The following is a 23,210-nucleotide window of genomic DNA, read 5'->3' as shown; positions in this document are numbered from 1 at the left end:
AGCATTTTATTAAACAATATCTCTCTATTACAGCTACCTTTTCAGTATAAAGGTCAAACTCCCAACATTCCCGAATTAAAAAAAAAAAAAATTGGGACAAAATTAACCACTCATCCGCAACCTGCCATGTCAAACCTGTTTGCAGTGGGCATAACCCAAAACCGACAGATAATGCTTCTTCTGTCCCCAGATCGCAACGTCCTGCAAACAATGGTATGTGCAGGACAGAAAGTAGTGTAGAGCTCGAAGTTTATTAGGATACTCAACATCATTTAACTGAGATGCTTATTCATTTTCTGGATATCTTAAAATATGTTCCCTATACATATATCGTTAACCATAACATGCATAGCATGGGATATTTCAGTTAACATTATTTTATGAACAAGGCTCACTAATGGTGAGTCGCATATAGTAGAAAACAAACTGTAAAAGATTCTGGGGAGGGGATGGATGTTCCTACTGTTGACGGAACTGAATAGCACCCCCTGGTTACTTAATTAGTGTCTTGCTACAAATGTATTTATAAAACTTGTCCCCATTCCTCACCGACCCAATGGGTATATAAGTGCCTGTCAATATAAAATAAACACCACCTGTATTTTATAGGTTTCAAAAAAATTGATGCAAAATGGAACATCTGAGGCCCTCATTTGTGATTAGGATGCCAAAGCCCAAGAATGCAATATACCTAATACCAGTATTTCTTATTTTCTCCAGTAATTATAGCAATTTTCTACCATATATCATTGTTTGTTTGTTTTTTTGTTTGTCTTATTTTGTTCCAGACCTTTTATTATAGTTTATAAAGCACAGTAAATACTGAGAGCGGATCCTCCTCCGATATATGCAAATAAGTTTCGAGTCTAGATTAATCTCCTTTTTAAAAAAAAAGAAAAGAAATTGTAATTAAGCACTCACAGAGTGCAGTGGATATGCTGGAAAAATTTCCCATGTTGCACGCGAAGAGTCATTTCCGGTTATTTTCAGTACGGATTTTTCTTCTTTTCTGTCTTCTTTCTTCTCTCTCCCTACACGGGTAAATGTGACCCCAATGTGTTCTTAAAAATGTGCTTTAATAGTAGCGGTGAACCGGATAGGGCACAGCTGTACGTCTCATATTTCCAGATTTAGGAATAAGAGTCTTCCAGCATTATACCATTGTGCAAACAGTGTTCAAATTTGGGTCAAATCGTACTGCTTTTCCTTCCACGGATTTTGCGTTGGTGTCGTACATTGGGTTTTCGAAAGCTGCCTGTCCATTGTTATTTTCATGTACGGCGCATCCCGTATACTGTGTTTTAGGTGCAGTCCTGTTAAAAAAAAAAAGAACAAAAAATAAAACACATACAGTGATACTTATATATTGCATTAAAATTTATTTAATGTCAATGAAACAGTATTCAATATAGGGGGACATTTACTAAGCAGTGATAAGAGTGCAGAAGTGTGCCAGTGGAGAAGTTGCCCATGGCAACCAATCAGCACTGAAGTAACATCTATAATTTGCATACTATGAAATTATACAGAGCTGCTGATTGGTTGATGGGGCAACTTCTCCACTGGCTCACTTCTCCGCTCTTATCACTGTTTTGTAAATGTCCCCCATAGTCTCTAGTCTATGGAGGCAGAATTCAGGGGATGTAAGACCCTTTTTTTACTATCTTGCAACATTAAAAAAAATGATTTGTAACATAATGACAGGAAGTATCAATGTGTTTAAAAATTGTGTTATTCAGACAAAAAAAAATATTTCTACGACTAATTTTTTGTTTATTAGCAGACGGAGCATATTAAACATCTTTTATAGGCGTTGGAACAATTGGCAAAAATACCCTGAAATTAAACGTCTCCTAAATTCATCAGAGTTATTTTTACATAAATAGTGCAAATTATTCAACATCAACAATCATAATGTTGACACCACAATCAACAGAACGTCGACAGGCTCACAATGCTACATGTGCAATGTCAACATCTGCATGGACCGGAAGGTAAGGGTTAGGTTGCAGAAGCGTATGATTAGGGTTAGACTATGGGAGGGGAGGGAGAGGGTTAAGTACAACGGGGAGGGCTAGGAGTTAGCAATAGCCACTGCTGGAAGCCGTGCTGTAAGGCAGCTGGAAGTCACCTGACCACCAGACCACCACCAGGTGGAAGGCTCAGCTGGAGCTGCCGGAACCTTTTGTCAATATTTGAATCATGTCGACATTTCATAGGTGCGGTATGCCAACATTATGGACATGTTGACATAATTTACTGAACCCTTGGGTTAGTATTAGGGGCAGGAAACAAAGGTATCTTTTTTCATTTTTCTCATTCGATGAGGGACGGGGATGGTTGCATGCTCACAACCCCAGCATTTCTCAGCCCCTGCCACAGGTGCAGGGACATCACTTCAGCCATGACTACCAATGCTTGAAGATGATGCTGAGTGCAACACTGTGGGCCTACCTCCCCAGATATGCCTGCCGCGCTGCCCGGCAACTGCAGCAACATGAAGTCCAAGCTCTGTATGCCCCCGGAGATATGCACCAGTCTACCCTGAGGTGCGCATACTGGCTATGCTGCCCGTGGTGGCGCTCCAGAGGTGAGGTGAGCAGGTAGCTGAGGAGGGATCCAGAGCCATCTTGCCACCGTACTATTGCCGCCAGCTCCTGCTCGCATCTGCTGCCTTACCCCCTGTGGCTGCACCGAGAGGTAAGAACAAAAAGGCATCACTATAATGCAGCCAATCCCGTGCCAAGCCAACTGCCTACTCCAGGGCCATGCTACCTATCCAAACATCGGTTGTCCCTCTCTCCAGCTAACACCAGACACCCTCCACTCCATTGTACAGGGATGTTTGCATCTGGCAGTATGTATGGGCCACAGAGACTCCTGTGCTCCCTACCAATGCCAGAGCAGTCTCTTCTTTGGGGACATAACAACATCTTAGAGTCCTACAGGGGCTGCTTTTACAATATGTTTATGGATGCTACTAATTACTTTTGGATGCTGATTTACTCTGTGTTACAATACTGTCTGATACTGCCACCTCCATCAGTCAGCATGCGGTCCCACCACAGATTACTGCATAACTGTTTGCTTTACAGTATGTGCTGTTCCCTGCTCTTGCCCCACTGTATGCTATGCGGGTGTACTATACCTCCACTGAAGTGCATCCTCCGTGGGCAGGACGTACTTCACGTGGATCTTTTCATACAGGGAATATCATACCACCACACATACATATGTCAGTTTTCCCATGTTTGGCTTCTCTCCTACAGAGGAACCTCTGTAATGTGCCCAATATGGCTGCCTCACCTGGTATGCTCATGAATTGGATGAAAAATACATGGACCTGATGCTTATGGTGTTACCCTACTCTGAGGGTTAGGGCACAACAACCATCCATTTTATGTTATCTCTTCTAGGCATAACCTCTTTCACCCAGGGTAATCCTACGTAGTGCGACTAATATGGTTGCCTAACCTGGTACTTTTCATGGATGGCATATAGAGGTGTCACTTGGTCTGGTGACACCCGGTGCGCACTCTGTATCCCTTGGCACACCAGATGCATGGCCGCAGCTGAAAAGAGGGTGTGGCCTAAATCAGAGGGGTGTGGCCTCTCAGAAATCACTCCTAGGGCAGACCAGCATCCCCGGAGATGCTAGACTGCCCTTGGAGACTGGGCTGCCTGTATGGTCGGCTCCTGTTCTATAATAGGAGCCAGCTGCTGAAGGAGAATATCACGCTGTAGCACCCAACTACTGTCACTACAGATAGGCCGGCATTTTGGTGTCACCCCATCTGAGGGTGACACCCGGGTGCGGGCCGCACCCCACCAACTGATGTCACTGGTGTAATACTGTATATAACCTGTAGCGGTTATTGCCCAACATTTCTGCAATAACCCTGCATTATGCTTACTGTGCTTTCTAGGTTTCTGTTGTTTTTAATTTTTTATGTGTATTATTTTTGTTTTCTGATGTCTGTAAAGCAAATTTGAGTCCTACGAGAGAAAATCGCTTTATTAATAAAATGATGGTTATTATTTTTTTTCCTTAGAACTTAAATGAATCATTAACCTAACAGTTAAACTTTTAAAAATAAACGAATTGATATCAAACTGATAAAGCTCAGTTACTGTGCCGTGTGATCATTCCTTTTCTGTATAAGATCTACTTCTTGTGGCCTGCTACAGCACTTCCAAGGTCAGGCTAGACAGTAGCGCAGGTGACATGATGTATCTGGAATGCACCTGCCCAGCAGTTAAGTCTCCCAGCAAATCCTATTGAAATTTTGGCAAGTGTACAGTTGTGCACTTCACAGCTACTGTCTCGTACGAGTTCGAAACAAATTGATTTCTAGCAGTAAGCTTCTGCGATTGTTAGGAAGAGAGGGTCCGCCGGGACACAGAGCTGCTAAGCCATCCTGGGAGGTCATTTAAACTTTGAAAGCTGTGTTGTAAAACATCTAGCATTCATTTACAACAGATGAACACGAGGGAAAGAGGGAGATGCTACATTCTGTGACAGAATTTGCACCTGCCTGAGCTGCCCAGTGAAGGTTGTCAGACCGGCCATTGAAAATTGGAGACATAGGATATAACATACCTTTCTGCAATGAAATTCATTCAAATGCATGCTGCATGTACCGGAACCCATTACTGGAACCCAATTGATCTCTCGTCAGCTATGCCCCCAAACTACATACAATTGTTGGTTGTCTAACTGGTCCTTTTTACTGCAGATTCTTTATCTACCATAACTGGGTATATACAGATCTCTGCTTACACCCCCAGACTACACTCTTTCATCACATGCTGTAACCAATATTACTGGTGACATCTTGATCTAATCCGCTGCCAGATTTTCATGCCAACCAGCCAGACCTGGCAGATTATCTGCCAGATAATTGTATAGTGTATGCCCAGCTTTAGCGTTAGGTTGATGCTTAAAGTTATGGTTAGAGTTAAGTTTAGGCTTAGAGCTATGGATGGAGTTAGAGATACAGTAGGTTGAGGCTTAGAGTTACTGTATGTTTAGAGTTAGATTAAGGCTTAGAGTTATGATTTGAGTTAGGTTTAGGCTTATGGTGCGTACACACTGGCCGATATATCGGCTGTTCTATTGAACTGTCGATATATCAGGGGTCCGTCGGCCAGTGTGTACGAATGATATGTCTGTGAACACCGTCGTTCACAGATATATCATGCCGGCCTTGCAGCACAGCCGTCGGCCAATATATCTAATGATATATTAGCTCATCGCTGTGTGTGTACAGGCGGTCAGCTCTTCTGATAAGAGCTATCCTTCGCGATCCCCGGCGTCAGCCTGACTTTCGGGGTTTCAGACCCAGGTGTCAGTCTGCGCATGTGCAGAATGACGGGGGTGGGCGCATGGCATGCTGGGAGGTATCCAATTGAATCCCTCACACAGCGCTGCGGAAAGAAGCACATAGGCTTCTATGGGGTATTGCCAGCAAAAGCTGGTGATCCCCTCCGCGGCGCTGACCTGGTGGCCGGGAGATAGTACATTAGGAAAATGTGGTAAACAGGGTATTTACTGCGTTTTCCGCTTAGTACATCCCGCCCTTAGAGTTATACTTAGAGTTAGAGGTAGGTGTAGGTGCAGGCTAAAATATGCAAAATACTGTACAGATGGAGCCATGCTTATCGTGGCTCCTTCTGCGACTAGGTGCGCCTGGAGAGGTGCACTGCCGGGAAAGAATGGGACATGTGTGCATCGTCGACGCTCACGCGCCCTTTTCAAAGTGAATGGGAGCATCTCTGTACGCTGGGCGGCAGAGGCGTCACTTACTTCCTGGACACACGGTGCGTCGGTGAGAAAAAGGGGGCAGAGATTTGTGGGAAGGGGCAGTACTTCACTTGAGGGGCGTGGTCCAGCGCCCGTTTCAGCCGGTTGGCGTCTGAAAAAAACGGTGGGGCTTTGTGGGACGGGGCGGGGATTCACATCCCGATTGACACCCGTTTTTTAGTCACTTGTGGGGTTCGGGAGGTGCGATCTGCCTCCAGGAGAGTGCTGTACCTGCAGTTCTGGCTAACAGTGCAGCACTCGGCTCCTGTCACTGAGCAGGACCCAGCATTTTGGTGGCACCCCTTGGCAGGTGACACCCGGGAGCGGGCCGCACCCCCCGAACCCCCCTTGTGACACCACTGTTCGGCGGCGGGCTGATGTGCAAGCGTGGCTCTATCTGCATGCCGACATTCTGGTAGCAATATGTGAAATGTTGACATTATGAACATGTTGACATTTGCGAATGTCAACATGTTGCTTGTTGACCTACAGTATAGTAATGTCCACGTCTACACTCTGACTGTTGACATTTAGAACCTGTCAACATTCTGAATTTCATTATTTTGCATGTTGATTTTTCATACTACAGCCATGTCATAAAGTTGTCCTGGTGTTGTGCGATCAATCTGCAACATATACAGCGTCATAAAGTCTTACATAGAAACACGCTGGTAAGAATGGCGGCTCACCTTTGTTTATAGAGATAGAAACCAAAGCCGGCGAAAATGAGGGCGAAGAAAGGCACCAGGATAGCGATCGCGACAGAGCTGCTGTTTGTTCCAAGCGATTGATTTGAAGAATTATCCTCTGACATGTTCATTACTGTGAATGGAAAATAAGACAAAACTAAGACTTATCTATGGTGACAGTAGTTTACCATTAATACATCATTAAATCTTAGTGTCAAAACGCAGAAATGACTGCAGATAAATACGGTTTGTGGCTATACACAAACAGCGTGAAATGACAGAGAGTGGGGAGCAGTTCATTAAGTCTCTGTCACTTGTCGATTTCAATTAGTTAAACAATCCGTGGGAAATGTTCTAGGTGATGTAAAGATTTTTCTGCAGAAAGTAGATATGCCACTAACTATACGTCGGCTGTCTTACCTTGGCTGCCATATGTCAACTGGGACTCAAGACTCAGTAGAGGAAGAAAACTACAAACTGTATAGTGCAATGTAAAGATATTTAGATGTTATCTGATTTCAGTGTACAGTGGGGGTCATTCCGAGTTGATCGCAGCCAGCAACTTTTTGCTGCTGCTGCTGCGATCAACTAGCCACACCTACGGGGGAGTGTATTTTATCTTAGCAGGGGTGCGATCGCTTGTGCAGCCCTGCTAAGCTAAAAAAATTTCACACAAAACAAGACCAGCCCTATGCCAACTTACCGTGTGCGATGGATCCAGCGATGATGGGCTCGGCTTTGACGTCACTGCTCCACCCCCCATTCTCCTGGGCACGCCTGCGTTTTACTCACCACTCCAAACGTGCCGGATCCGCCCTGCACCGCCCTCTTCCTGTCACTCTTCTTTGCGGTCCGTCCTGCGACTGCTTTCTTCTTAAACCGCGATGTAACTGTGTCCGCCGCACATGCGCATTCCGCACCCGTTCGCACCGCAGCGATAAACCGCTGTGTGCGAACGGGTCGGAATGACCCCCAGTGTTTGAAAGAGGAATTGTCTAGTATGCAATATTTCTGTACAGACCTGACTTTCTATTAGTAGTCCACTCAATGACCCATCACATAAATCCCCTTTAGATTGTAAGCTCTCACGAGCAGGGCCCTCTTCCCTCATGTGCTTTTTCTGACACATTGTTTCGTTTCCGGTGGCGTCTTGTGTGTATGCACTATGTAGTTGACAATGCGTGCTCCTGCAAGTCGCCAGCAACGTCCTCCTGCATGCAGATCCGAAGGGCAGCATCGCCAATAAAGGTCATGCTGCATTTGCCACCTCCCCCTTCCCCCCCGCGCCCCAGCGGCCGTTGCTTGTCGCTGCTGACATTGCCAAGTGTGCATGCACTTGCCGATACCAGCCACTCCACCAGGTTCCGTCGCTGACGACATAACGCTGGATAAACATGGTTTAATGTGTACCCAGCTTAAGTACTTTTCTTTCTTTTTTGGTCATACTGTTTATGTGCCCTATAATGTTCTGCGTACAGTACCTTGTGGCACCATATAAATAAATGATGACGATGATAATAATAATAATATAATATAATATGATGGGGCAGTAGGGGGGGGGCCGTCGGTGTTCAAACAGCGATGGGGGGTGCAGTCCGGACAACGCAGGTGTGCCATGACCATGATCCAGCTGACCACACAGGAGAGTCCACATATCAGTGTCATGTACACTGTTTAATCTTGATAAAGACGCCGCCGAGCATCGAAACGCGTTGATACAGTGCAATATTGATGTCCTAACCAGTTCATCCATTGAGGGGAGCATATGACAAATTGTTGTGATATCCGGATCATTTCATGTCAGTCGAATTCCATCTCTGCTCCCCAAATTGGAATGGCCGGTTGTCTATTTGTGTTTTATTTGTGAATTTTAAATAAAAAGGGTTTCCTTTGCCCTAATTGGCTTCCCTTTTTTAATTTCATACCCACCACATAAGTGATATCCATACTCATTATACGGGCGAAAGAGAAAATAATATCCACGGAAAAGAAACCTTTATGTGCTTTCTATCTCACTTTTTCAAGTAAGCATACACGTAAGGATTCATTACCGTATCTTCACGGCATCACTTTTGGGTGACCCCATAAGAAGGTGGACGTCGTATATCTCTTTTCTGGGACCATCTTCATCACCTAGTTTCCCCTTTACACAGTGGAAAGAACTGTAGTGTCCATACAGGATTACACTATTGTATTTTGTTTCTCTTTTTTTCATGCATATCATGACATCGCTGTGAGGATCGTTTAAAACAAGGGGACATTTGGAGCGCAGAAAGTGAGACTGTATTTTTCTGTTACATATTGTCTTTGTAGGTTGGTGACCTATTTGTACTGTCTTCTGCTGCTCCATTTTGCAGCGCCTTAGAAAGATTTGTTTATTTATTTGTGCCATGACCGTTGATAGGGCGGGTTGCAGCAGCTGCGTGACATCACACACAGCTGCTGCGACCAGAAACATGGTGGGTAGCTGTCTTTCTCCTGTGCTATGCTCTTGCACATGTGTGTGTGTGTGTGTGTGTGTGTGTGGGGGGGGGGGGGGGGTAGGACCTGGCATGCGGGGAGGACTAGCCCTGAGCTGGGTGTCCCCACCGCATGTGAGAGTTTTTGATCGTAGATGTGCGTTTATACACAACACATCTATGATCAGGTCCGTATCAGGCCCGAAGTTTGCTCAAATCCAGATGCGTTAGCTATCAATGTAAAAGTGGGGATGTGAAAATTTGCATTGTGTGAAGAGTAAAAAATAACTTCAAAATACCGCCTGTGGCCATTTCTTCATTAACCTAAAGTTTAAAAATGTTCTCCAAAAATACTTCTTGTTCAGCACTCTTCATCATGAGAGTAAGGGGATAACAGGACTGACTTATATACCTACCCACGTCGGTGGCGGCACTGGGGTAGATTACACTCAGTGCGGCTATTAGCCACCACAATTGGGGCTTGGCCTTGCGGGTAGCACCCATTTGTTTTACCCTGATGATGCCGGACTGCTCCCTGGAACTGTGCGTTGCACCTGACTTCCTGTCTGCACAGCACCTGGCTCCCCGCCTCTGAGGAGCAGCTGGCATTTTGGTGTCACCCCTTGGAAGGGTGCAGTCCGCACTTTCTTCAACATCCTAGTGATGACTATGACCCACGATATTGTCTGTGCGGGTTAGCGTGGGGGGGTGAACGCAACGTGAATGTTAACGTAAATTGTGACATCGCTCAGAGTCACAACTGTGACACATTGCTGTAAATCACGATTTGCACTAGGGAAGGGGGTGGGTTGTGGAAGGGTCATCTGCTTTGCTGGAAGGGAAGAATCCCCGAAATTCAGGAGTCTGCTGAATGTTCCGAAAGAGTTTTAAAAGGAGGGTTTAATGATCCTAATAAAATGTGTAATGTAAAAACATTGCACAGCTGCTAACATAATCTCTATCATAATTATTTAAAGCCTGTCCTATCTCCTACATGCAAGTACATTACACTCCAATGGCTCCCACTGCTAGGGAGACAGGATAAACCCTAGCCTAGCAGGAGAGGACTTTCTCAAGTAACAGGGCTGCAGGGAACACACAGGGGGCGGGGTGTAACGGAGGTGGGAACAGCAGAAGAGAGAGGGCAGGACAGAATGGGGGCAGAGAGGAACAGAACTACAGGCAAAGAGGGGGTCGGACAAGATGGAGTGGGGGACAGAGCAGCGGATTCTGAGGATAGCATGGCAGAGCAGCGGGGGAGTGGGGGACAGAGCAGCGGATACTGAGGAGGGCATGGCAGAGCAGTGGGGGAGTGGGGGACAGAGCAGCGGATACTGTGGGGGGCATGGCAGAGCAGTGGGGGAGTGGGGGAAAGAGCAGCGGATACTGTGGAGGGCATGGCAGAGCACTGGGGGAGAGGGGGACAAAGCAGCGGATACTGAGGAGGGCATGGCAGAGCAATGGGGGAGTGGGGGACAGAGCAGCGGATACTGAGGAGGGCATGGCAGAGCAATGGGGGAGTGGGGGACAGAGCAGCGGATACTGTGGAGGGCATGGCAGAGCACTGGGGGGAGTGGGGGACAGAGCAGCGGATACTGAGGAGGGCATGGTAGAGCAGTGGGAGAGTGGGGGACAGAGCAGCGGATACTGAGGAGGGCATGGCAGAGAAGTGGGGGAGTGGGGGATAGAGCAGCGGATACTGAGGAGGGCATGGCAGAGCAGTGGGGAGACTGGGGGAAAGAGCAGCGGATACTGTGGAGGGCATGGCAGAGCAATGGGGGAGTGGGGGACAGAGCAGCGGATACTGTGGAGGGCATGGCAGAGCACTGGGGGGAGTGGGGAACAGAGCAGCGGATACTGTGCAGGGCATGGTAGAGCAGTGGGGGAGTGGGGGACAGAGCAGCGGATACTGTGGAGGGCATGGTAGAGCAGTGGGGGAGTGGGGGACAGAGCAGCGGATACTGAGGAGGGCATGGCAGAGCACTGGGGGAGTGGGGGACAGAGCAGCGGATACTGAGGAGGGCATGGCAGAGCAGTGGGGAGACTGGGGGTAAGAGCAGCGGATACTGTGGAGGGCATGGCAGAGCAGTGGGGGACAGAGCAGTGGATACTGTGGGGGGCATGGCAGAGCAGTGGGGGAGTGGGGGACAGAGCAGCGGATACTGAGGAGGGCATGGCAGAGCAGTGGGGGAGTGGGGGACAGAGCAGCGGATACTGTGGAGTGCATGGCAGAGCAGTGGGGGAGTGGGGGACAGAGCAGCGGATACTGTGGAGTGCATGGCAGAGCACTTGGGGGAGTGGGGGACAGAGCAGCGGATACTGTGGAGGGCATGGCAGAGCACTGGGGGGAGTGGGGGACAGAGCAGCGGATACTGAGGAGGGCATGGCAGAGCACTGGGGGGAGTGGGGAAAAGAGCAGCGGATACTGTGCAGGGCATGGTAGAGCAGTGGGGGAGTGGGGGACAGAGCAGCAGATACTGTGGAGGGCATGGCAGAGCACTGGGGGGAGTGGGGGACAGAGCAGCGGATACTGTGGAGGGCATGGTAGAGCACTGGGGGGAGTGGAGGACAGAGCAGTATATACTGAGGAGGGCATGGCAGAGCACTGGGGGGAGTGGGGGACAGAGCAGCGGATACTGTGGAGGGCATGGCAGAGCAGTGGGGGTGTGGAGGACAGAGCAGCAGATACTGTGGAGGGCATGGCAGAGCACTGGGGGGAGTGGGGGACAGAGCAGCGGATACTGTGGACGGCATGTTAGAGCAGTGGGGGAGTGGGGGACAGAGCAGCGGATACTGTGGAGGGCATGGCAGAGCAGTGGGGGAGTGGGGGACAGAGCAGCGGATACTGTGCAGGGCATGGTAGAGCAGTGGGGGAGTGGGGGACAGAGCAGCGGATACTGTGGAGGGCATGGCAGAGCAGTGGGGGAGTGGGGGACAGAGCAGCGGATACTGTGCAGGGCATGGTAGAGCAGTGGGGGAGAGGGGAACTGAGCAGCGGATACTGTGCAGGGCATGGTAGAGCAGTGGGGGAGTGGGGGACAGAGCAGCGGATACTGTGGAGGGCATGGCAGAGCACTGGGGGGAGTGGGGAACAGAGCAGCGGATACTGAGGAGGGCATGGCAGAGCAGTGGGGGAGAGGGGAACAGAGCAGCGGAACCTGTGGAGGGCATGGCAGAGCACTGGGGGGAGTGGGGGACAGAGCAGCGGATACTGTGGAGGGCATGGCAGAGCAGTGGACAGACACGAAGATTCTTTCAGTAGTATAACATTTTTTAATTCAGGGCCAAAAATTGTTCACATCAGTATGTCAATATACCTTGGGGGGCTGATCCAGAGGTGGTCGCTATTGCTGTCACCAATGCGTCTATGTACGCAGTGGCTGTGTGAGAATATGTAAATGCCGCATCATGAGTAAAAAGATGCTTCCTTCACCTCGTGTGAACCTCAGACATCTGAGTGACCCTTAGGTGACTTGGGGGTGTCTGGGTAAATCAAGCTGCCAGGGCCAGTGATGCTGCATTGAAGGCTGTAGCCACTGGCCTGGCATGCCTAAAAATGTGGCCAATGGCCCCCCATTTTCTGGAATGCTCCCTTTTGCCATCTTGTTGCTGCTTTTGGGGCGTTATGTGCGACATCACAGAAATGGATCTACACATACATAATGCAGCTCCTGCTCATGTGCAGATTGGGAAATATCGTAGATCTACATAAATATGAATATACTGTATGTAAATCTCTGAATCAGACCCTGAGCCACCTTGGCCCTTATTGAGAGGTGGCAGAGGTGCAAACACTGCTGCTAACATGGAAGTGGCAGCGATAGCACTAGAATGTTAATGCGGCAGCAGGCATCTGATATAAGGAGACACCTCCTGCATGCATGTGTCATCTGTGCTGCATCTTAGGACGCATCGATCACTTGCGACACCATCAGCCAGCTGCGTGACTCATAAGGGTTGTGCAAGCCGTTCCTACAATGAGCCCAGGAAATCTCCATCTTCCTGGCCTTGGGACTTCCCCAAAGTGGAGGCAATTTGCCTCCATTTTGGGAAATGGCGGCCATTTCTGCCCCCTCCTATTCCCCAGTCACGGATAGTCTGCAGCCGTAGTGCTTCTTACAATGCAGGACTCACACTGCGGGTGTAGTTCATTGGGTCGACCCTAACTAGGTCGACCGTCATTAGGTCGACTACTATTGGTCGACAATGACTAGGTCGACACCTGAAATAAGTCAACATGGTCATTAGGTCAACATGGAAAAAGTGTGGTTTTTTTTGTATCGTTTTCTTCGTAAAGTGATCAGGAACCCCAATTAGTGCAATGTGGGGGTCATTCCAAGTTGATCGCACGGAGCAACTTTTTGCTGCTCGTGCGATCAACTAGACGCCGCCTATGGGGGAGTGTATTTCTGCATAGTAGGGCTGCGATCGCTTGTGCAGCCCTGCTATGCTAAAAAAGTTTCCTGTAAAACAAGACCAGCCCTGCACCTACTTACCCCGTGCGATGGATCCAGCGGTGAAGGTCCCGGAATTGACGTCAGACATCCGCCCTCCAAACGCCTGGACACGCCTGTTTTCGGGTCTCCACGCCCGCAAAATGGAGAGTATCCACCTCGGAACGCCCCCCCCCCCCCCGCTGTCAATCTTCTTGCGATCGTGCTAGCGATCACTTTCTTCTTCTGGTCATTGGCCGGCAATGACTGTCGCTAAGCAATGATGCGCATGCCTATTGCGGGCGCCGCACGGGCGCAGTCCCGATCCGTTCACACCGCTGTGACAACCAGCAGCGTGCAAACGGCTCAGAATGACCCGCTATGTGTCCCCTTCGGGCTATCGCTGCATTTGGTACAGGTTACTATTCCCAGTCGTAGGCCACGTGGTCCGAAAAGTATGAAAAAGTTAAAAAAATTCTAATTTTATTTTTAAAAACTCATGAAACTCATGCCAACTTTTTCATGTGTCCACCTTTGCCCTGTCGACCTACTGACCATGTCAACCTAAAGAACATGTCGACCAAAAGCATGTCAACGAATATTGGTTGACCTAATGACGGTCTACCTATTATAAGTGTGGTCGACCTAAAGACCGGATACCCCGCACTGCACATCTGCAGTACGGTTCCGGCGCATGCGCAGAGTACAGAACATCGCTTTTTATTGCGCTGTGTGACGCACTTACAGCCACATCTGAATTAGGCTTGTTTTGAATAATTTCCTGATTAAATAGGAAAAATAACACCGGCAGCCCTCCCCTACAAATGTAGCTTTTTGTAGGAGAATAGAAGGTTAGTTCATACTTGCCTACCCTCCCGGAATGGCCGGGAGGCTCCCGAAAATCGGGTGACCCCCCCCCCCAAAAAAAAAAGGGTGGGCAATCCTCCTGCTTACCCTGCAGCCCCTCTACGACCCTCCTCGGCCGCCCATAGCAGAGAACAAGTGGGCGGTCCGAGGGGGTCTGACGAGGCGATTCACACTGAATCACGTCATCGTAGCTTCGCCCCCGCTACACAGTGCCTCTTTACTCTGCACTGCACAGCGGGGGGTGGAGCCACAATGACACGACCCTGATGCCTTGCCCCCGGACTGTCCACTTCCCGGTCGACCACACCCCCCGGACCGCCCATCCTGCTGCCGGCCACGCCCCCATGCACCTACAACGCTGCCTCCTTCCGGAGTAGCGGGCAGCAAAGTAGGTAAGTATGGGTTAGTTCCACTTTACATGAATGTATCTATGGCTAACCAACTTGATATAAAATATCTTAAATTGCTTCTGCAGTGTATCATTCAAACACGTATTGTTTTTTTTGTTTTTTCATGAGAAACAATGCATCTGCATAGAGAAATTCGATATGTATTTTATGGTTCATGTAGATTTAATGGAAATAATAAATACGGGTTGAAAGCAACAAAAACATCACATCAACACGGTACTTCAATGAATGTTAAAGAAGTGCAATAAAAATAGAATCTACGTGACGTTCAGGGAGGCCGAATGTATTCCACTATGAAAATAATCTTTTTTTCTTATGAAACATAATGTAAAAAAAAAAAAAGTGTACACGCGTGTGCATTTGCGCATACTGTGTGTGTCCATTCGATCTTTGATAGTAAGCAGTGAGTCTCCCTGGAGAATGACATCGCAGTAATTTATAGCTTAATAATTCCTCTTTTTAATGAAATGACAATTTTCTTGCTTTATCTGCCCAGAAGTTCACAAGGGAATGGAATAGTTTCATTGTGGTAATGAATAATAGACTTGTAAATATGAAACTTCAGTTTATAGTAAATCCATAGTAACATACAGGTGTCTTTTTTCCCATTACTGTCGCAATTCTGCTTTCAATAACACTGACACAAATTGGCAAACAGAACTGAACGATTCTGAATCATTTATTATATGAATTGATGCAACAGAAATGGCTTCTCAATATTGGGCCTAATTCAGACCTGATCGTAGCAACAAATTTGTTAGCAGTTGGGCAAAACCATGGGGGGTCATTCAGACCTGATCGCACGCTAGTTTTTTTCCGCTGCGCTGCAATCAGGTCAGAACTGCAATGCGCAGGCGCGTCGTACGGGTACAAAGCGGATCGTTGCTGAGCAATGGATTTAACGAAGAATCCATTTGCACAGCCGATCGCAAGGAGATTGACAGGAAGAAGGCATTTGTGGGTGTCAACTGACCGTTTTCTGGGAGTGTTGGGAAAAATGCAGGTGTGTCCAAATGTTTGCAGAGCGGGTGTCTGACGTCAATTCCGGGACCGGACAGGCTGAAGTGATTGCAGCGGCTGAGTAAGTTCAGACCTACTCAGAAACTGCACAAAACTTTTTTGTAGCGCTCGGCTGCACATGCGTTCACACACTTGCAAAGCGAAAATACACTCCCCCATGGGTGGCGACTATCTGATCGCAGCGCTGCAAAAAATAGCTAGCGATTGATCAGGTCTAAATTAGGCCCCATGAGCACTGCAGGGGAGGCAGATATAACATGTGCAGAGAGAGTTAGATTTGGGTGGGGTGTGTTCAATCTGCAATCTAAATTGCAGTGTAAAAATAAAGCAGCCAGTATTTACCCTGCACAGAAACAATATAACCCACCCAAATCTAACTCTCTCTGCAAATGTTATATCTTCCCCCCCTGCAGTGCACATGGACCCTCATTCCGAGTTGATCGAACGCTGTCGATTTTCGCAGAGCGCAGCGATCAGGTTACTACTGCGCATGCTTATGCACAGAAATGCGCACGCATGTCGTACGGGTACAAACAGCATTGTTGCTGTGCAATGCTTCTAGCGACGATTCCATTCGCACAGCCGTTCGCAAGGAGACTGACAGAAAGAGGGAGTTTATGGGTGTCAAGTTCAACTGACCGTTTTCTGGGAGTGGTTGGAAAAACACAGGCATGTCCAGGTGTTTGCAGGGCGGGTCTCTGATGTCAATTCCGGGACCGGACAGGCTGAAGTGATCGCAAGGGCTGAGAAAGTTCAGAGCTACTAAGAAACTGCAAAATACTTTTTCGTCCCGCTCGGCTGCACATGCGATCGCACACTTGCAAAGCAAAAATACACTCCCCCGTGGGCGGCGACTATGCGTTTGCACGGCTGCAAAGAGTAGCTAGCGAGCGATCAACTCAGAATGAGAGCCATGGTTTTGCCCAACTGCTAACAAATTTGCTGCTACGATCAGGTCTGAAATACCCCCATTGCACGCAGCTTCAGAATGTACCATGAAATGTCAATTATTTCAAAACCAAAAGGTAATTGGCAACTAGGTATATTAATTCTGCCTGAATAATAATAATAATAATACACTACAGATGGAACCGTGCTCATCTGAGGTGGCTCCATCGCAAACGTGCACTCCTAGTCACGCCAGGAGTGCACAGAGATGCTCCCATTCTGAGCGTCTCTGTCTGGACGCACAGACGGAGACGCTCTCCATTCAAGTATATGGGGCGCGTCTCCAGCCTGGGCACGCGCCCAGCCATACAGAGCCATGACTAGTGTTGCTCCATCTGTATGTAGACAAAAGTGATTGGACACCCCCCCTCCCCTCCCAGCACATATGAAATGGTATGCTCCTGCGGTATACACTTGTTTGTGAAGGTATACAATGGGTAGGGGGACACTAATTAGATCATTTGCTAACAAAATGGCTTGCTGGAAGTAGCTAACTGAGTTTCAAAAGGGGATCATCGTAGTTTGCGCAATGTGATGTGTCCAGGGCAACGCTGGACTGGTATATAGAAAATTTGGTAACCCAGATGGATTGGTCAAATCATAGTACATATCTTATCCCCTCTGAGAACCTCTGGGACGAATTGGAGCAGTGGGTGCATTCAAGACCCACTTGACCTTCTTCAGTGTCACAATCGGTCACTGTACTTAAGGCAGAATGGCAAAACTGCCTGCTGTTGTCCAGGATCTTGTGGACAGTTTGCCAAAAAGGTTGTCTGCAGTAATCACTGCACGCGATGGACCGACAAACTACTGACATTCATAAAATCTCATTGATCTATTTGCTGTCAGTGTCCAATTACTTTGGTCTACATAGTGTCATTTTGGGTGGCATTTTGTTAGGAGCATGGATATTTTTTATTTTTAGGTCAATTTCAATATTGTATCATGTGCAATTTTTGCTTACCTATACTTCTTAGTCCAAATTGTCCATAATCTTTCCCATGAATGGACCCTTGAAACACATATGTAGCTCCATCAGGCTCAGCTGATACCTATAAAACAGAAAATAATGTTAATTGGCACTTTTTAAAACAAATGTATGTGATATATATAGAATACAACCCTAGAGATGTGCGCGGATCCCCATGTTTTGTTTTTTAGTTTTTGGTTATACAGTACTGTAATTCATCAGCGTGTTTTGGTTTTGGCAAAACTACCCTCAAGTGTTTAGGTGAGGATTTGGATTTCGGTTCGGTTTAAAATAGATTTTAAAAAAAATGATAATCATTGATAAAAATCAATAAAAAAAGCTAAAATCATGAAATTTTTGCAATCCAAAACCCGAAATTCAGATTTAAAATCCGAATTCCAAACCGCGGGAAGATTCGAACCAGGACTTGGTTTGGATAGCATCTCCTCGGTAGATCCAGACAGGGTTTTGGCTTAGTACGGAACCAGAAAATTCAGGTGGATTCAGATTTCTGGAGAACCAAATCACACATCCCTACATGCTTTTCTGTGGTCATTACTGTAAAGTAATTTAATAGCTGCAGAGAATAGCAGATTTTTCTGAAAAATCTTTCTTAACTCAATGCCGGTGGTGGCAGTGGAACTTATAAGACACACTTTCACCTGAGGGGCTGGGAACTGGGTATTGTTGGTGAGTGGGCGTGGTGGGCTGAAGTTTTGCCCAGATGCACCTACAGTACCCTACTACAGGGGTCAAGTGGTTGGGGATACAAAGGTCTGGCATCCTATGTAATGGGCCCTGTATTCTTTAGGTGTTGTCCAACACTTTTGGGGTCCCCTAAACCCCTCAACATTTAGCAAACACTTCCATTGCCTCCAGTAGTTAAGCCACTGCGTGGGATGTTCATATGGAAAAAGCAGGGCTGATATGAATAAAATTATAGAACAGAGTAAAAGTTCTTGATGATGTAAGAAATACACCAGGGTCATGAATGAAATTGTGAAAATAGAAGTAAAATATGTATATAGTGCTCCCTTGTAAACCAACAGGTGTATTCTCTTACCAAAAGTTCTCAAGATATCACAAAACTACCCCGACTCTTCCAACAAATGATACACCTTTTACATTTACACATGTTTTGGCACTCAAGTGGTTTGTAATCCAGCGAGGCATAATAAATATTGTATAAGTAGAGTGATGCTTACAAATCCATCCATTGCCCATTTCTCGTCTTTCATTCTGCTTAAGGAGGTGTGAGCTGAAGTTTTTACTGAATTTATGTGCAGAGTCAATCGAGCTTCCTGACTTTTGTAAACCCCTGAAAAGAAAAGAAAAACAAACCTTTATTTGTTAAGCATGAATTTCAAGCCAGCACAACTTTATGGAATTTGGATTTACTGTATTTGTGAACTTCCAGACTGAACATTTGGGATGTGCCATCATTTGCAAATGGTGTACGGAATCTCTGCTGAGCAAATGTTGTCAAAGCTAAAACCTGCTCACTTCAGTGGTAACAAAAAGGGGGAGGTTTAGTAATCCTTCCAAAAAGGAAAAGTGGAGATGTTGCCCAAGGCAACCAATCGGGCTCTAGTTATCATTTATCTATTACAAGCTTGGAATTCATAGCTAGATTACGATTGGCTGCTGTAAGAAAATTCTCCTCTTTTCTTTTTTTAGAAGGTTTGATAAAACTCTCTAATAGAAGAAATAAGTAAGAACGCATGGTCATAGGTGGCCCCCAACATTGCTTCCTGGCATTGAAAGGAGCGGATATATGCTATGGTTCAGTCTGTATATTACCTCTTGGAGAAAGATGAGGGGTATATACTGCAAATGTGCTTATAGAACATTTGTAGAGACTGATGGATTCTGCACTCTACACTTGGGGGTCGACGTATCAAGCATGGGAAAAGTGGAGGGGTGGACCAATGGAAAAGTTGCCTATTTGAGATTTGAGGTAGCATTTATCATGTACCTTCTGTAAAATTATCCACTCTTTTTACTGCTTGATAGATTAAACTAATTGGCTCCTACATTGCTCTGTTCACCTGCCACTCACTGCAGAAATAAGTAGGGCAACTGACATAGGGATAGATAACCTGAAGCTCGAATAAATCAACGAACATGTAGCATAACAGCTTAAACAAAGACACTGGAGCCCCACTGTTTAATTGGGGATTCGCCGGCGCAGTGAGAGATATGCCCCCAAAATGGCCACAACATGCCTGCATTTTTGCCACCACTGTCCCATCAACACCCACAAATGGTGCCTGATGGTCAATTTCTCTGCATCAAGGCATCGCTATAAGTCTTTGGCGCATGTGTAGTGCACAGCATATGTGTGCGCAATTTACCAATAGTCACTTGGTTTTGAAAACATTGGCATAGTGTCCATCATCTCTACTTTTATAGGCATCATAATGAAGGTTTAGGCAACGGAATGTTTAGAAGTGAAATATTCCTTTCGCTTATGGTTGATTTTGTGTTCGATTTTCGGTCGATTTTACAAAATGGCTTTTAGTAAATATCTGATTTGCCGTGAAACCTATGAGAAAACATTGATGTTTTTCTAAAATTCCATTTCAATTGTGAATTGTTTTTTTTTGAGGGGGGGGGGGGTTGACTTTTGCCTTTAGCAAATCTCCTATTTGTAAAATGAAACAAACATTGGTGGAAATACACAAAATTGGTCAAAATCAACCTCTAGTAAATATATCCCATGCTATCAGTCACCATAGTCATTCCTGCCATCTGCAGATGTTGGTTGGAGCGATGACAGTGGGCAGAGGAGATAAGACCCTCATGTAAGATAATATGTCTGTTGCTCTTCGTGATGACCATACTTCTACTGTAACTGTGTGACACTGCCTTAGTTAAACAATTGAGTTGGTGTGGTTATCGATAGGGATGAAACTCACATGTGCCTCTACTGGCCACATACTCTGACTAGGGGAAAAACTCACATGTGCCACTACTGGAAACCTACTTTACAGTACAGTGAGTGCTCAGCAACAGTAGGTCATATGGTTATTTGCTAGTTTTTAAATATTTATTTATTATTTATTTATTAAGATTCTTATATAGCGCTGGAACTGGCTTTGTGCTTTACAAATGGAAACAACAGTGATGAAACAAAACTGGGTCAAAACAGACAGACATAGAGGTAGGAAGGCCCTGCTTGCAAGCTTACACTCTATAGGGAAGTAGGCATTGATACACAAGGATAGGTGCTATCTATTGCATAATGATCCACCAGATTGCAAAGTTTCTTGGTGGGCTGTATAATATGGTCACACAGCAATGTAGGTCTGGGGTCTGGACGAGGATGGGAAAGTGAAGAGAGAGAAAATATGTGATGATATGTGTGGACTGTACAGAGGAGATGTAATTGGATAGGAAAGTTTATTTATAAATATAAGTTTAATAAATTCATACATTAACACTTCAGGCTATGATATATTTATATACTAATGTCAGTACTTTACAGTAATTTTGAAAAAAACAAACAAAAAGAAAAACAAAAACAAAATACAAGTAACAACATGAAATCAAGTTATATTATAACATTTGTTTGGGTCTCCACATTCATTTTTGCCTTCAATACTATCACATATATGTAATCTGAAGTTTTAGGTTTGAATATTCAAAAATCATCCACACTTAATAAAAACTTTATTGGCACACCAATATTATGTGAGAAAAGGCAAAAAAAAAGATAGAAAGACAAACAAAAGGAGACAATACAGTATGGGAGCAATTTAATTAGGTTGAGGAGACATATTATTTTCTGACAGAATGGCTCTGCTTCCAAATTCAAGTCTGATAGTTATAACCGGAAAAGTATTCTGCAAATGTCACTGAACATATATCTGTTCTTCCCTTAATATCCAATAATAAAACTATTTCAGTGAGTCAAACGACTTGAAATCAGATTTGTAGAAAAAAAAAAAAATATCCCTAGTGCTGTTTCATTGATTCTTTTTAAGTTGTGAAACTTTGATAGCTAAAAAGTGCTACTAGAACAAAACTGCAACAAAAGCCAAAGGAGCCACAATTGAAGTTTTGGTGGCATGTGCTCTATAATTAGGAAACATTTCAGACAGTTCAAAAGTTGTAAAAGAGAACAGGAAAACACTATAACATTGGCGAAATGCGTCTGTGTTGTGCATTACTAGAATAGCAGTAATTACCTGAAAGAAGAAACTCGGTGTTGCTATTGATAAGTGTCGCATTCACCTTTCCTGTGGATACATTGTAGCTGTTAACTGTCAAATTCATTGGTTGATTCTTTCCTTTTAAGTTGTAAAATCCTTTCCACATATAATTTCGAGAAAATACATCATCTGGAACTGGAAAATGTGAAATATTAGAAAGCAGGCATTGCATTAAAGGTGACAGCAAAGGAAAAGTTCAATCAGATTGCAAAGGGTAGATTTATTAAACTTCTAAAAAGAAAAAGTGGAGCTGTGTTCATTACATCCAATCAGATTCTAGCTATCAGTTATATGGTGCACTCTTGAATTTCATTGGTTGCTATGAGCAATGCCTCTACTTTTACTTTTTAAGCAGTTTTAGTAAATCTAGCTTAAATCTACTTGGCTGATCTTAACAAAACACACTGACGAATGGCATTGAAATGAGTCTTATAATCAGGACCGCCATGAAATCTTCTGGGACTTTGGAGCAGATGTAGTAAGCCTGGAGAAGTGATAAAGTAGTGAAAAGTGCAAGGTGACAACGCACCAGCCAATCAGCTTCTAACTGTCGATTTACATATTGGAGCTGATTGGCTGGTGCGTTATCACCTTACACTCATCACTGCTTTAACACTTCTCCAGGCTTAATACATCTGCCCCTTTGTACTTTCGGGGGTGTGACCAAACCGGTCAGTCCCCATTGTGAGAATAAGTATCCACTGTGGCAGAAGTATGGCTCTGTAGGGACCATGACAGACATCTCCTCCCATCTCTTTGTGTCCCTGATTGTAGCTACAAATAGATGGAAATTCTAATACCCTTTCACATCACCAAATAACCAGAATATTGCCAGGTCGACCCAGGTGGAGGTGTGATGTGAAAGGGCCAGGTTGAAATATCCGGGTCGAGCAACCTGGATATTTATACCCTCTTGTAATAAAGGAGGGTATTATATGGTTTAATTCTGTGTCAGGTGCAGTGTGAATGGGTTAGCCGAGTTCATGCGATCTGGGACCCATTCCCACTATGGAGGAGGTGGTTTGTTGATGATCTCATCTCCAAGTGCCGCCTTCACAACCACCCCTGATGAAGATGACATCGCCTCCGCCCCCAATGGTAACCCAACCTGGCATATTGCCGGTTTAGGTTGCCAGTCTTAAAATGGTCTCATGGTGGGTCGCCCACAGGAAGGACCTGTGTACAATTCCCGGGTGTGACCTGAGTTTGTGATATGAAAGGGGTATAAGTGGTTTATTTACTATGCATTGGTTTCTAAATCCTGACACTTCTGATCATGTTTAGGCCTGAAATTAAACATGACATTTTTTTCCCCCAGCAAAACACGTCTAATAAAATCATCACCATCTTAAATGTCATCACAAACACGATTGGAAGCATCGGGTTTTGGAACCTGA

The 23,210-nt window shown here is 45.7% G+C and overlaps 1 protein-coding gene across 1 annotated transcript in view; it reads right to left on the bottom strand.

Annotated features, from left to right (window-relative positions):
* Window positions 1-23,210, bottom strand: part of CSMD3 (CUB and Sushi multiple domains 3) — a 1,529,921-nt gene continuing 1,506,711 nt past the window's right edge. Inside the window, exons 67-71 of the mRNA XM_063924487.1 lie at window positions 21,790-21,948; window positions 18,805-18,917; window positions 17,594-17,681; window positions 6,493-6,625; window positions 1-1,313 (exon numbers count right to left, since the gene is read on the bottom strand). Of these exons, the coding sequence (XP_063780557.1) occupies window positions 1,154-1,313; window positions 6,493-6,625; window positions 17,594-17,681; window positions 18,805-18,917; window positions 21,790-21,948 (653 nt within the window). The 3' untranslated portion in view covers window positions 1-1,153. The remainder of the gene's footprint in view (window positions 1,314-6,492; window positions 6,626-17,593; window positions 17,682-18,804; window positions 18,918-21,789; window positions 21,949-23,210) is intronic.

This window comes from Pseudophryne corroboree, chromosome 5 (genome assembly GCF_028390025.1).
Source record: "Pseudophryne corroboree isolate aPseCor3 chromosome 5, aPseCor3.hap2, whole genome shotgun sequence".
NCBI classification, from domain to species: Eukaryota; Metazoa; Chordata; class Amphibia; order Anura; family Myobatrachidae; genus Pseudophryne; species Pseudophryne corroboree.
The sequence above is the reverse complement of the archived record's forward strand: the minus strand, read 5'-3'. Positions and strand labels throughout refer to the sequence as shown.